This window comes from Mercurialis annua, linkage group LG1-X, assembly GCF_937616625.2.
Source record: "Mercurialis annua linkage group LG1-X, ddMerAnnu1.2, whole genome shotgun sequence".
Lineage (NCBI taxonomy): Eukaryota > Viridiplantae > Streptophyta > Magnoliopsida > Malpighiales > Euphorbiaceae > Mercurialis > Mercurialis annua.
Genome location: NC_065570.1, coordinates 64057770 through 64073830, shown reverse-complemented (window position 1 = coordinate 64073830; position 16061 = coordinate 64057770). Strand labels below are relative to the sequence as shown.

Genomic DNA, 16061 nt, shown 5'->3' with positions numbered 1-16061 from the left:
AGCATAATTTTGTGCTAATATGAGAAATATTTATTTGAATGTGTCAATAAAAATGAAAAGTAAATTTGTTAGAGATCAATGTCGACAGAACATTACTAGCATATATGGAGTATATTTTATGTAGGCTATAATAAACTCAAAGATTCAAAGATATTTGTTGATCTTGAACCTTACCTTAATAATTACTGAAACTTGATTGTGTATCATGCATATAATTGAAAGGACTAACCCTCTCTAATTGAATATAAATAAATTAATTCATCCCAAAGAAACATAAGGAAATGCATAGGACTTCAGAATTATTAGGACACTAAATAAGTAATTCTTTACTAAAATATTCCGAATTATAGTCTTCAGAAATGAAATGGATTGGCGAAAGTTGTATGAAAAAAAATAGTATCAACCCTAATTTTAGATTTAATTTACTATTTTTTACCTACATTTAAAAATTAACTAATTTTTTTCTCACTCTTAGGCATTAGATAAGTCAAATCTTCCTTTTACATTGAACTAAAATATTAGGAAAGAACCTATCAACTCATTCATTGTGTGTGATTTACAGCTCATTTTGCTATATGCCTATATGAGATTGTTATTGTTAAGCAATACCTACCGACACTAATGGTTGTGTAAATTAAACTAACTGTTATTAAACTAAAAACATGTGAGTTGGTAAGGCGCTCGTCTTATTTAAATAAAGTCGCGGGTTCGAACCGTACTCGTGTATGCAGCTGTTTAAAACATAGGGCTAGAGTTTTGTCTCCCGCAAATAACCTATCCGGCTCGAGTAGGTATTAGTCTGAACGTGGAAGACTTAAAGGCGTCGTTTTATAGTTTAGAACCCATTTAGGATATTTCATGGTCATTATAAAAAAAAGATAAAACCTAAAAATAGTATATTTTAATATTTTAATGGGAAGATAGAAACACTGCATAGAAAGTTTTAAGTCTCAAATATTTATCTTTTTAATTGGAAACATATATAGAAAGGGTTTAAAATCACCTAAGATTCCTGACTTTAAACCCTCTAATCACTAACGTCCCTAAACTTTATTTTCGATCACAAAACTTACTAATTTTTGATTTGATAATCACAAAACTCCTTTTATCAAAAAAAGAAGAAGAATAAAATACCCCTAAACACGTATAATTAAAAAAAATTATAATTCGGTCCAACCCAACAAAATCAAACCTAAAACCATCTAATCAAATCTAAAATCGTCACCACCCATCCACTGACACACACCCGCCAATTAAACCACCTCTGGTATCCGTCACCACCCCGTCAATTTTTTTCCGACGACGAGGAGCAGATTTGCTCCTTGAAAGAGAATGAGCAGTCCTTGGAAAAAAAATTAGCGATGGGTGGATGACGGTGAATACTGGAGATAGTGAATATGGTTTTCGGTGGGTTTGGCTGCGTGTTTGGTTAGATAGTTTTAAGTTTGACTATATGTGGTTTTATATTTGATTTTATTGGGTTTGATTGAATTAGATTTTTTTTTTAATTACATATGTTTAGGAGTATTTTAGTTATTTTTTTTAAATAAGAGGAGTTTGTGATTTTGAAATTAAAAATGATAAAATTTTGGGATCGAAAATAATATTTAAAAACGTTTGTAATTGGAGGGCCTAAAATCAGGAACCGTGGTGGATGATTTTAGAAGTACATAAAGAGTTCTATTATTATTAGTAACTACTGTTTTATGGAACTGAAACAATCTGCATTTGTTTGCAGATATGCATGCAAAGCTCAAAGATGTAAAGTGGGAAAGTCAAAGATTTTTAAATAGATTTATTTATAAGTTTTGTAAATGTGGATAATATTAACTATATAAAAAAACTTCTTAATTTAGAAGTCCTTTTCAGTTCAGAAACAGACAAGAAATCAAATATGGGTTTATACTGTTTGGGATAAGTTGTACTATAATTATATCAATTTGATTTCATTGGTGGACTGATGTTTGATTTGATTAGCTTATCTTTTATTTATTAATGTCCAATCGAAAATAATGGACACTTCAATTCTTTTAAATCTATTAATGGGAAAACTAAAACAATCTAAAAAACGAAAAAAATTATAAAAATATGTACTTTCTAAAAAAATTACATTCAATATCTAAAAAAATTATAAAAACACGAAATATATTTTCACATATTACGTACTATATCAGAGATGTATTGTTAGTATATCAAATATGTATCGGAAATGTATTGATAATGTATCAAATATATATCAAACATATATCAAAAATGTACTTTTAAGGTTAAAGAAATACGTAAATTATGTAAAAAAATTAACTTTTAAATAATTTTTTTTATTAAGTGCGTATTTTTGTAAATTAAGTGATTTTTAGGATAATTTTGTAATTATCCCTTTAATAGTTCTGGTCGATTTAACATATACATAAAAATACTAACAATACAAAATTATATTCCGAAGTGCCTTAATTGGCTTTCTATATACGCAATCCAATTTTGCATAATTAATACTCATTCTGTCCCGTTTAAGAAGAGACATATTTAATTTTTATATGCCACATCTAAGAAGGACATATCGTGTTTTATATGTCAATTTATATTGAATTTTTATTTTTATCTCTTTAGTTATTTCAATACGCATTAAATGCAATTTTAAATACATTTATTCTACTATTAGGTGAGTTTATACTAATTGATAGGGGTAGACATGATAAAATAAAATGTTGTTTTATTAATTTTGGTGCAAAACTCATTTGTTCCTTTTTAAACGGGATAGAGGGAGTATTCCAATAAAATATGTATGTTAACATTGATATCAATTGTTGTGACCAGTTCGTGGCCGGATTGTTATGTGCAGCGGAATTGAAACCATTTGATAGGTATTTAATTATGAATTTGAATTACAAATAACTATATAGCAAAATAAATAAATAAATAATTTAAGAGATTTACGTGATTCGACATTAAAACGTACATCTACGGGCGAAAGAAATCCACTGATCATAAAAAAAAAATCATGAAAAATCACCAAATATAGAACATCTATAGTATGCTCGAAAAACCCATAAAATGTGCAACTCTCTATAAAAAGTAACGTTAGAATTAACTTATATTTCTCATATTATACACCTTTTTTTTTTGTCTTTTATTTGCATTAATGTCTATATGTTCGGTTATGTTTTTTTAATTCTAAAAGATGAATAAGGTTGGATGTTTATAGTTAACGAATTCTCCTTATAGCATTTGAAATATTAATTCAAATTGAATTATACTTCCTAATTGTTGAATTACAACAATCACCCAAATACTTTAGTAATAGAGTTCTAATGTAATTATAATTTTATGTATATTTCAATATGAAAACTAATTTTGCACAATAAGAATTAATTAAAAAATATTGAGGCTCAATTTTTACATGATAATGAAATTAAATCAAATAGAGACACTAAATTATTATATAATTTTAGAAAATTCAGCAATTAACTTATTCAAAAAATAACTTTTGAATTATAAATTTTTAAATTCTTTTGAAGAACAAAGATACTAGACTAAACAAATTTTCCACTTCAAATTGAATTTTGAGTCCTTATAAATTTATTATACAGTGTATATATGTTACACTTGATAAATCTGAAAATATAAATTAAGAAAAAAAAAACATGACATACTGTATTTGATAAACTATTATTATGCCGAGACAATCATATGTTTACATCTTGGATTTTATCTTGGATTTTACTCTATCGATCAGCTCCCTTCTAAGGATTTTTCCTGCAGCTGATTTCGGGACAGTATCGATGAAAGTTACCTTCCGTAATCTTTTGAAATGTGCGACCTGCAACAGAAACGGAAATCAGTTACAGATGCTATGCAAGAATATATGAAAAACAGAGAGGAGCTTTCCGTCTATGCACATTACATGTATTGGCAGGCATTTTAAATAATGATGATCTACTACCTAAATGCACGGAAACTTGTCAAATCCTATGTTTTGGTATTTCATTTTCATTTTCGGAAGTATGTAACATATTCTTGTAAAAAATAACATTTGGTCGTTTCTGTTCCATCAGTGTTTTTTGTTTTCATGCTGCATAGTCTAATCTCATTTACTATCCTTCAGAACAAGATCGAGCACTAGATTTTCTGCAATCAACTAATGATTATTTACGATCTTATGCCACAAATGTTAATTACCTGATCAGCAATAAATTTCTGAACATCTTCTTCGGTGAGTGAACTATTGGGCGAGCGCACTACATATGCAACAGGGACCTCACCAGCTTCAGCATCAGGAAAGCTACAAGATTAAAGTGATTCGATAATCAATCGCGTGTAAAATGAGAATAAGATTTGTAGTTAAGTGATGTGTAGCATATATGTTTAGAACTTCTAACTTACGGAATTACGACAGCATCCAAAACTTCCGGGTGAGAAACTAGCAGGCCTTCAAGCTCAGCTGGTGCAATCTAACGATAGAATCAAATGAAAACATAATCAAGCAGCCATTACACTCAAAACCAATAATGATTAATATATTTGACTGGTATCGAACAATTCTTTTGATAAAATATTAGTTTCCATTTACGAAACTTACCTGAAATCCTTTGTATTTGATGAGCTCTTTGATACGGTCAACAACAAATATCTGTCCTTCCTCGTCAAAGTATCCGAGATCCCCTGTATGCACCCAACCCTTTTTATCTATGGTCTGCTTTGTAGCCTGTGGATTATTGAAATATCCTGCCAACAAAACATGATCATATCAAATTTTGATGCCCGGAACGCTATAATTGCAGATGATTGGCCAATTAAACTGCAATTACGTTGAGCTAACGGATCATTTACATACTAATAAGTCATCTGCTAAACAGAGAAAACAGATCATCTTTATGAACATCGACATCCTAGTACTACATTCTTGAGCATTGTTTGAAAACAAATTGATAACGTAGCTAGTGACATAAAGGCTCGAATTGCAGAAAATTAAGTATCATACCTCGCATCATATTGGGTCCCCGAACCCAAATTTCGCCTAATTGTTTTGGAGGCAGAGGCTTCAGAGTATCTACACTAACTATCTGCGCTTCAACTCCAGAAACTAGCATTCCAGCTGAACCTGAATGTGTAGCTCCTAACAATGGATTCTCCACCGCAACAATTCCGGCAGTCTCAGTCATACCATAGCCCTGAAACCACAGAGGGTATCTTGAATCAGAATTCAGAAAATATATACAGACACCTCCAAATTCTTTCAAATTTGGTATGAGTTTGCTGAATGTTGACAATATTATTATGATAATACTTCCATTGTTTTGATATTAATATTATATACCTTAGACACTATGTTGTACGGAAACAAAAAAATTTAACGGCAAATACTTAAATGAGTAATGGCCAAACCCCATTTATTCATAAGAATAGGTTAATAGTATAAAATTTCGGAGTTTCACAAACGTTTTCAAAAAACGAAAGGATGAAATGTAGAAGTCGAAAAGTTTTTATGCAATGTCACTTAGAAATATTTCATCAGAGTCACTGAAGAGAGCAGTTTAACAATCTACAGATAGGGTGAAAATTAACTCATGAAATTTAGAATTGAGAACAAGTTTACTGTTACATTGAATATAAGAAGTCCATCCACAGACATATAGATAGATTTTGACAAAAAAAACAGAGATATAGATTATCAAAAGAATGGACTCACAAACCTAACAAAACTTTAATTTATTTACTTCTATATCATTCATAATTATATATATTTTTAAGGCTTAATGTCCAAATAAATCAAACGTTTAGTGAGAATCTCAATTATATTCAAAACATTTGGTTGTATTCAGCCAATCTTGATTTAGTTCGTTTCAATTCCAAAAGTTTGGATGGATTTGTCTATAATTGAAACAAACAAATCAAAATAGGCTATAACTAGTAAAATTGAAAGGTCCGGATAAAAATTAAATTCTCCCTAAATCTTTGGTTGATTTAGTTATAACACCTATTTATATTTTAATGCTAAAATTTAAATATGGAGCCGAGTCGAACTCGATTCTCAATTATTCTACCGAAGCTCGAGCTCCAAATATGAAATTCAATGGAGTCGAGTTTCAGGTTTTGAATTTTAGAGTCGAGTCAAGATCTAATTCGACCGTATTTCGACGCGACTCGATTACACCTCTAAGATTATATATACAACCAAATCACCAACAACTTAATACTAAATTTGAGTTAAAAGATACCTGATTGATAATAGCATTAGGGATATTCTTAGCACATTCCTCCATGACCTCCTTCCCCAAAGGAGCAGCACCAGAGCCAACTTGTTTCAAAGAAGAAAGATCATACTTTTTAACCAAACTCTGCTTAGCCAAAGCAAGCATCACAGGAGGAACAACCCACATATGACTCACTCTATACTTTTCCACATTTTTCAAAACAGTCTCAAACTCAAATTTCCCCATTGACACCACACAATTCCCTCTCTGCAACTGTGCATAGCAAATCACAGCCAGTCCAAACACATGAAACATAGGCAAAAAACACAGGAAAACATGATGCATTTCACCTGACACTGCTTGATCCATTGTGATCATCAAACTAGAAGCAATGAAATTCCCATGTGTGATGATCACACCCTTGCTGACCCCGGTTGTTCCTGACGAATATAGCAAAGCCGCCACGTCGGATTGCTTCACTTTACAGTCAGGAAATTCGGTTCTTGATCCTCCAAGCTCCACCAGCTGATCAAAACTTATGTTTTTCGAGTTGGTTTCTTTAGAAAAACCAAGGAAAACACCGGGTAGGTTAAAATCTTTCACTTTACCCCATAATTCAGGGACTGTAATAATCAACTTAGGGCTAGAATCTTTAATCTGCTTCGAGATTTCTGCAGTTGTGTAGAGAGGGTTCGTAGTGGTGGCAATGGCACCGATTGAAACAATGGCTAAGAAACAAATAATATACTGATGAGAATTGGGAGCGAAGATCATCACCACATCGTTTTTCTTGATACCCAGATTGATTAAACCATGAGAAACCTTGATGACAACGGATTTAAGCTGGGAATATGAGAAATTCTTTGATAAATCTGCGTCGATTAGAGCTGGTTTATGTGGGTAAGAATTTGAGTTTCTGAAAAGAAACGACACCATTGACGTATTTGGATCTTTGGGTAGAACAAGAACTGGTCTTAATGATCTGTAAATTCCATCTCTTCCGTACCCAGATTTCTCCATGTTCGTCAAGAATTTTGAAGAAAAAAAAAATTGTAAATTTTGATGGGTTTTTGAGTTTGAATTTAAACAGACAAAACTAGAATATATAGACACACACTACGAGGTTTTTTTTTTTAACAGATAAGATAAATTATTACACGTTCCGTATTTTTGGGTGTTTTGTTATAATAGAATTCAATTTCAATAGTGGAAAAAAATTACTTATTGCTAATTAATTAATATGGAAAAGTTTGACTTTTGAACAGACTGTTTTACTGTGAGACTTATCTGCCAATGAAAAGCAAATAGTTAATTAATTTTAATGTCTATATGAACAAAATAATCTATATTTATATTTTAAGAACAATATTACTATTTTTCTGTGACGTAACAAAAATTACTGTAAATAGAAAAACTATTCAATTATCTGTTTCAATTTGGTTTTTGGAAATTAACAGTGTCACGTTACTATTTTAACTGTTGTTGTTCGGATTTGATAATTGAATCACACGGTAATTGAAATTTTACAGCATAACAAAATGCTTTATTAATGGGTTTGGTATTGTAATAGAATTTTTCTACAGACTGTCACAACTTTTAGAAAATTATGCAGGTGCAAGGCAACAATATGCTAAATCGTGAGATCGATTTTTTTAATAAGTGCTCTCCCATCTTTTAATTATCAATATATATACACATATAAATATATTATGTGTATATTACATAATAAATAGGTCAATTATAAATATATCGAGTAATTTTAATAAATACACATCATAAATATTACTCCCTCCGTCCCACTTAAGAAGGGACATAGAGTTAGTGAAAATTCATATTCAAAAAATATAGAGTTAGTGAAAATTTAATTTCAATAAATTGATATAAATTAATTAATAAAAAACTTGCACCTTTGCCCTCTATCCTAAGTGACTAGACATTATCATTTTAAAAAAGTTATACACTTAAGTTTTACTTTAAAAATATTATCATATATACAGTTTTTAATTATAATGGATATATTAAAACAAAAATTAAAAATACAAAAGATAAAAAAATAGAAAGATAAAAATTATAACTATATAAAATAAGGACAAATGTGATATTTTTTAATAAATTAATTTATTTTATTTAGACAAGTTATATTTTTTAATAGGAAAAAATTATTAAAATAACCTTAATATATAGTCCGCGTCTCTTGTAAGCACATCATGTATTTTAGATCTTAAAAATGACCCTGACGTTTTAAAAATGAGTCAAAAAGACATAAAAAAGCTCCACACTATTACATTTTTGTTTAAAACCGTCTAATTTTTATATTTTGTAATGCGTTTTGAAAACATTATAGTTATTTTTAACATTTAAAATACATGAGGTGCTTATAAAATACGCGGGTTATTAGAATCATTTTTGCACCTTTCCTCTTTTAATCTTGTTAATTGTCTTAAACTACCCATCTCACATGAGCTTCACTCTTCATCATCTTATTGACAAATAATCCAATTTTTTGAGTTCACGCAAACAGCGTGCTACTGCACGTTCATCCGCAACATAAGTTGAATTTTCAACTCCTACATTAGCGATCTGGTGGTTTCAGAGCCTGATCCATGAATTCTAAGACTCTACTTTGCTGTTATCCAACATTTTATTGAGACAACATCGATATTCTTCCTGATTGGGCGAAAAAAGAAGGAACAAAGGGTTAACGCGCCCCCTGAACGTGTGACACGGGGTCATCTAATCCAATTTATACTTTTTTGAGCAATTAACTCCAAAACTCTTCATTTTTGGCTCAAATAACCCCATAAATATATTTTTTTATTTCAAAAAATGGATTTAAGATAATTTTATCGCGACAATTAGAGAAGTATCTAATTATTTTTTTGCATCCCTCACCTCCAATTTGTATTTTATGCGTTTTAAAAATACAATTATGGGTTATTTGACCCAAAAATGAAAAGTTTTGGGGTTAGTTGCTCAAAAAAGTATAAATTGAGTTAGATGACCCCGTGTCACAAGCTTAGGGGGCGTATTGACCTTTTATTCAAAAAAGAAGCTACGTTAGCAAAGTCATCGGAATATTTATTTTGTAACGTTTCGCTAAATTTAATACCCATTTTATAATAAGAAAAGATTCAGTTTTCATTTTGAAATTTTCGCATAGTTAAGTACCGTCACAAGTTTAATACTCTATTTATAAAACATTTTATATTTTAAATTGAATATTTATTTGTTCTTTTAACATATGTGTTTTGCTAAAAAAAGTATTTTAAAAAAGAACAGATAAAAGATCATCTATTATTAGAAATATATATTTAGCTAAATTACTCACCCATTCCAAATTAATAGGTAATTTAGGATGAATATGGATATTAAGAATTTTGATTTTTTTAAAATAAATTAATTTATAAAAAAATATCACATTTGTCTTTAGTATATCAGTAATTTATGTCATTTATAATTTTTTTTCTTTCAAGATATAATATTCAATTATCACAATTAGGATCTAAATAAAATATGCATATAGAAATTTACTAATTGAGATTTTAAAACGTTAAAAAAATAGAAATCCAATGTCGCATTCAGTAATCATAGTGAATTTCTCCTCGAGGTAAAAATCTCTGAATTTATCAGATAATAGTGTTATCGCCCATCATAAAAATAAATGTACAGAAAAAATGAGTATTTAATTTATCAGTATCATATGTATATTGTGTTTTGGTTTACGTAGCAAATTTGTGTTTTTGTGTTTTTTAATAAACTAGTTTTGCATCACGTGCTATGCACGTGGCTCGTAACGTAACTCGTCAATGAACATATTAGTAAATTTATTATAATTATATCAATTTTTTATAGAGAAAATCACAAAAATAACACAATATAGACTTTCATTTTCAGACTTTACAAGAAATCCAACTTCTATTTCATCAGCACCATCTTCTAGAAATAAATTTCACAAACACCACCTAAGCTTATGTCATAGTGATGTTAGTGTGCAGTGACCTGCATGTTGCAATGACCCGCGTGTTGCATCAAATGCAATGACTTGTGTGTTGTGCGGATCAAAAAAATTTGTTTATGAATTGTTGCTAGAGAAATGGTTGTGGTAGTTATTATTTTATTATTCAACTTAACATTTCATTTTATTTTGATTCTATATATAATATAATTATCTATTTTTACAAGAGTATTTCTACCATTGCCGTCTTAAAAATTATTATTTTCTGGTTAATATAATTTTAAAAAAATTAATTTTATAAATTACAAATACATTATTTATACATATATAAATTAATATTATAAATATAAATAACATAAAAAATAATTATATGTATCATATATAAATAATATATTATATAGTATATAGTAAAAACACTCGTTAATTGATGACGTGTTTCTCATATATAAATAATTATATGTGTCATGCATATATTATATAGTAAAAAAATTATATTTATCATATATAAATAATATATCATAGATTATTAAATATGTATTAGAGATGAATCAAATATATATAAAAAAATATATGTAATAAAACTACAAAAAAGAAGTCTATAGAAAAACAAGAAAGAGAATTTGAATGGTCAAATATGTATCAAATATATATCCGAGATGTATCTTATATGTATAAGAGATGTATCCGTTTTATAAAATTTGACGATTATCTATTTGAATATATCATATATATATCTTATATGTATAGGAGATGTATCTGTTTTATAAAATTTGACGATAATCTATTTTAATATATCAGATATGTATTCAATCTACAAATAATACTCCAACGATGGCAGTCTTTGAAAGTATAGAACTTGACAAATAAAAAAATGTACCAGCAATGTATCAAACATGTATCATATATGTATCGAAGATGTATTAAATTATATATTTGATAATTTTTCAATTTTCAACGTAATTTGACAATAGTTTTTTAAATACGTATAAATTATGTATCGTAAATGTATCACATATGTATCCGAGATGTATCAAATATTTATCGAATATTTTGCATTTCTACTCATTTTTTTCCTTTCTTCCACCTTGGGCTTCCGGTCAAACCATGAAATCGAACCAATCAAATATATACAAAATAATAATTATAACTAATTAAAATGAACTAATTAGTTCATTTTAATTAGTATCATTACATATATGTTTATAAGCTTTTCTTAATATAAAAACGAACCAATCAAATTAGTCAGTTAATTCAATTAATGTATCAAATATGTATCTATCATGTATAAATTATGTATCAGAGATGAATTAAAAATATATTAAAAATACATTCGAATTTCAATTAAATGTATCAGAGATGTATCTATTAAATAAATTTTAAAAATGTACTTATAATATATCGGAGATGTGTCAAATATGTATAAAAAATATATATAATATATATATATATATATATATATATATATAAATATTTTGACACATCTCAAAAATGTATCAAATAAGTATAAAAAATATATGTAATAAAATGTATAAAAAATAAGAAATAAGTTCGAACAATCGAATATTTATCAAATATATATATATATATATATATATATATATATATATGAAAAATATCATTATATAGTATATGAGAGACGTATCAAATATGTATCGGAGATATATACAAAAAAAAATATTTGTATTTTTAAAATTAAAATTAAAATTAATATTGTTAAAATTTAAATATAATAAATAAATTTTCTGTATAATTTAAATGAATATATAAATATATAATTTAAATAAAAAAACAAAGAAAAAATGTATCAGGTGCACCAAAAGGACACCTAAAATTTGTTAAGCAGGTGAACCAAATGGTGCACCATAAGTTTACTAAGAATGACCCGTGGGTCATTCATTGCATGTGCACCTGTTCAAATAGTGAGGGTCTTCTTGGTTTTTACATATTTGATGTGGTGTATATTTGTTGACTTGAGAAAAAGGTGGTGCTTGTTGAAAAGAAATAATAGGAGTTGGTATTTTATGAAAGAAAAATTGTAATAAAATAAACAAACTAATTAATATTGTATTATGTGAAATAGTGAGTCATTATTGTGGTTTTCTTGTTATTTTCTCTTTTTTATATATAATTAATATTAAATTAGTTAAGAGTTTTTGTAAAAGTAAATATAATATATTCGGTTATTAAAATTTTTTCCATACTGAATTTATTCTTCTTTTGGTTTTATAATAACCATAATTAAATAATTAACTTAATTTAATCAATAATATCTTTAAAAATAATAAGATAGAAATTAAAATAATATTATATTGACCAAATACATTATTTTAATTTTATAGTTCAATCAAAGTAAAAGATAGGTATTCCTACTAATTTGGAGACAATTTAGTTATTTATTGCATACTAAAAACTAAATTGGAGATAATTTAACTACCTATTCTAATTAGGACTTTAATTACAATAGTGATTAATTAAATAACAAATTAGTTAATGACTATAAAATCTTTATTTAGTAGTAAACTGAAAAGGATTATTCAGTAAATTTATATGTTTCCTCTATCCGTGTTTTTATATAGAGAAATTTATGAATTTACCTAAAATAAAAAAATATTAGTAAATTCTACCTCAACACGTAAACTTTAATAAAAATACCTCACGTTTTCCTTACCTTGATGTTCCTACTCTTCCGTGTATAAAAAATTATAATTTTACTCCATATGTATGTATAACTCATACCTCTCTTCCTTTCCTCACTCTCTTCCTTCCCACGTGCTTCTGCTCTCTACCACTTCACGTGCTTTCTGCACCTTTAGACCCACACACCTGCATCCAAAAAGACTACCACAATGATTAAATTAAAGTTGCTCATTTATTTATTTTTGTTGTCAACAAAATTAAATAAATAGTTACTTGGATTTTCCTTTTTATTTTTTTGTTAGATACCGTAAAAAAACAAGATACGTAAAAATTTATATTTTTCCTGCAACCTATAAATTTTAAAAAATAAAAATTAATACTAAAATTAAATAAGCCAACAACATAATAATAAAAAAAATATGACCTAAATACCAGTAATTTGAAAGTTGAGAGGATAATTAATATTTTTTTCCTATTGACATTGTCAATTATTTTACATAATTTATTATAATATTATTGTAATCTTATCATAACATATATAAAATTATTTTATATTATTTATGCAGAATTAAATAATAATTTCATTATAATATTATAATATTTTAATATTATCATAGTATTATCTTAACCAAATATAATATTTTTGTTATTTTTGCATAAATTATTTTACATAATTTATGCTAAATTACATAAAATTTTCATAATAATATCATAAAATATTTTACGTACTTTATCATACCTTATCATAATATTATCATAATATTATCATTATATTATCATAATATTATCATTATATTATCATAATATTATCATTATATTATCATAATATTATCATTATATTATCATGAAATATTATCATAATTTTATCATGATATTATCATAATTTTATCATAATATTATCATAACTTTATCATAATATTGCAAATTTATTTTATGTAATTTACCATAACTTTACCATTACATTATCATGATCTTATTATAATTTTATCATAATATTATTATTATATTATCATAAAATATTATCACTATATCGTCATTACATTATCATAAACTTATCATATTCTTATCATAATCTTATCATAATTTTATCTCTAATATTGCGAATTTATTTTCCGTACTTTATCATAATATTATCATCACATTATCATAATATTTTTTTAATTCATAGTATTATCATGAAATATTATCATAATATATTATCATGAAATATTATCATAATATTATCATGAAATATTAATAATTTTATCATGATATTATCATTATATTATCATGAAGTATTATCATAATTTTATCATGATATTATTATAAAATATTTTCATAGCCTTATCATAATATTATCATGCGCTTATCATAATATTATCAGAGGCTTATTATAATATTATCATCATAGTATTATCAACCAAGTGTTCTTGTACAAACAAAGTGTATATAGCTTATAGACTTTTAAAGTCTAGAATTACCGTGTAGATGCATAACCTAAGTTTGTGCTTTACACTTACTACTTCAAATCTATGTAAGGAACAAAACACACCCCGTGCAATAATTTTGGTGATACAAATAACCAATCCAAATCCGTAATCTTAAATGCTACAATCAATTTTCAAAGTAAACATATGCAGGTTGTTGAAGCTGACTGAAATCCATGCCTAATTGGCAGCATCCTTTTATTAGTAATTCCTGTAATAATACAATTATAGTTGAACAAATGAGCAAATAAAGAAACTGTTTGGTTCTCAATCGATTAAAGTGAAAAATAACATTAGAATCATTTGAAGCAATTTAGATGAGTCTGGCCTCATGTTTAGTTCCAGCCAATTAAAATTACAAACAATTCAATTACCATTATTTAGGCCACAAAAAAGTTGTTTTAACAAATTCCATGATAAATAGATATAAGCAGGGGAGCATAATAAAGTTTAATTTCATGTAATTGCGAAAGATCATGATAACTATGGGATTGAGGCACCACCCAAAGCTTTCTAATTCAGAGTTTGACGTACTTTCTAAGTCCTAACTTCTCTTCCTTAAACACACTTTTGTAGTTCAGCTATATGACCTAAAATTGTTAAAATCATTAATCGTTTTCAAGCTAAAATTAATAGAACCCAATCAATTGCAAAGCCATAATAGCATCATGTAAAGAAGGTTTACCATTATTATCATTATCAAGAACATTCAAATCTTTAGAAAGCATAAGATAATCGAGATTCAGTTATTTAAAAATGTTCGCCTTGCCCGTACCGTTGACTCAATCAATCTGGGAAACGGCGGCGGATTCCGCCAGGTCTCTACTTCTTCCATTAGTGTTAACGATCTTCTGCCAGCCGTGGTGATTTGGAGATCTTCTCCGGCAACAGCAAATTAAAAAAAGAGTAGAAGATGTAGATGAAGATGAAAGATTGATTAATGAGAAAGAGAAGTAAAAAAATAAGAATTAAAAAATTACAGAGTATTCTAGAGAAGTGTATAGAGTAAATCAATAAATAATAAAGTATGTCAGAGTAGAAACAGAAATATTAAAAAATAGAGAGTATTTTGTTTAACTTTTTAGCGCTGAGGTATATTTTATAAATATGTTTAATTTTGGAGTATTTTTCCTAAATTTCTCTTTTATATATAGTATAGATGACTTTAGTCCATTTGCACATAAGTCTAAATTGGCTTTTGATTACGTACCACATTTTTGTTTTAATGTTTTCTAATAAATGGCTTTAGTCCAGTTGCACACCAGTCTTCATCTATCCAACTCAATGCACTTTAAAATTCTAGAGACATGTGGTCACAATAACTTTGTTTTTCATATACCGATGATAGGTAAATTAATAATATCTTTTTCTATCATCAAAATGGACATTGTATTAATTAGCAAAAGCCGAGGCGATATTTTCGGTAATAAAAGACCAAATATAAAATGAAACATCCTCTATAATCACTAAAATATCTGCAATCGTTAATGCCCGTTTAGCAATTGAATGAGCGGTTTTGTTATTCTCACAACAAGTAAAAACAAAATTTATGATGTTTAATCAAACTGCAAATATCGTCAATAACCATACCCATCTGCGATAGGTCCGAACTTCCTCCCCAAAACAGCTAAATAACCGATTGAAAATCGCGCCCCACCTCCACAGCCGAGAAGCCGCATTCAGTAGCAGCTTTAAGACCAAAATAAATAGCTAAACCTTCGCCAATAGCAACACTGTGAACATAATTAATTGGCTTGCCACCAGATACCATAATCTGTCCATCACTATTCCGAACAATGAAACCCAAACCTA

The 16061-nt window shown here is 27.6% G+C and overlaps 1 protein-coding gene across 1 annotated transcript; it reads right to left on the bottom strand.

Annotated features, from left to right (window-relative positions):
- Nucleotides 1-3523: 3523 nt before the first annotated feature.
- Nucleotides 3524-7293, bottom strand: LOC126665397 (probable CoA ligase CCL7). The gene is made up of 6 exons (XM_050358185.2): nt 6216-7293; nt 4979-5168; nt 4577-4722; nt 4381-4448; nt 4177-4279; nt 3524-3817 (listed from the first exon to the last, which is right to left on the bottom strand). Exons 1-6 carry the CDS (start codon nt 7209-7211, stop codon nt 3692-3694), a joined length of 1629 nt encoding a protein of 542 aa, XP_050214142.1. The 5' UTR covers nt 7212-7293; the 3' UTR covers nt 3524-3691.
- Nucleotides 7294-16061: the final 8768 nt, after the last annotated feature.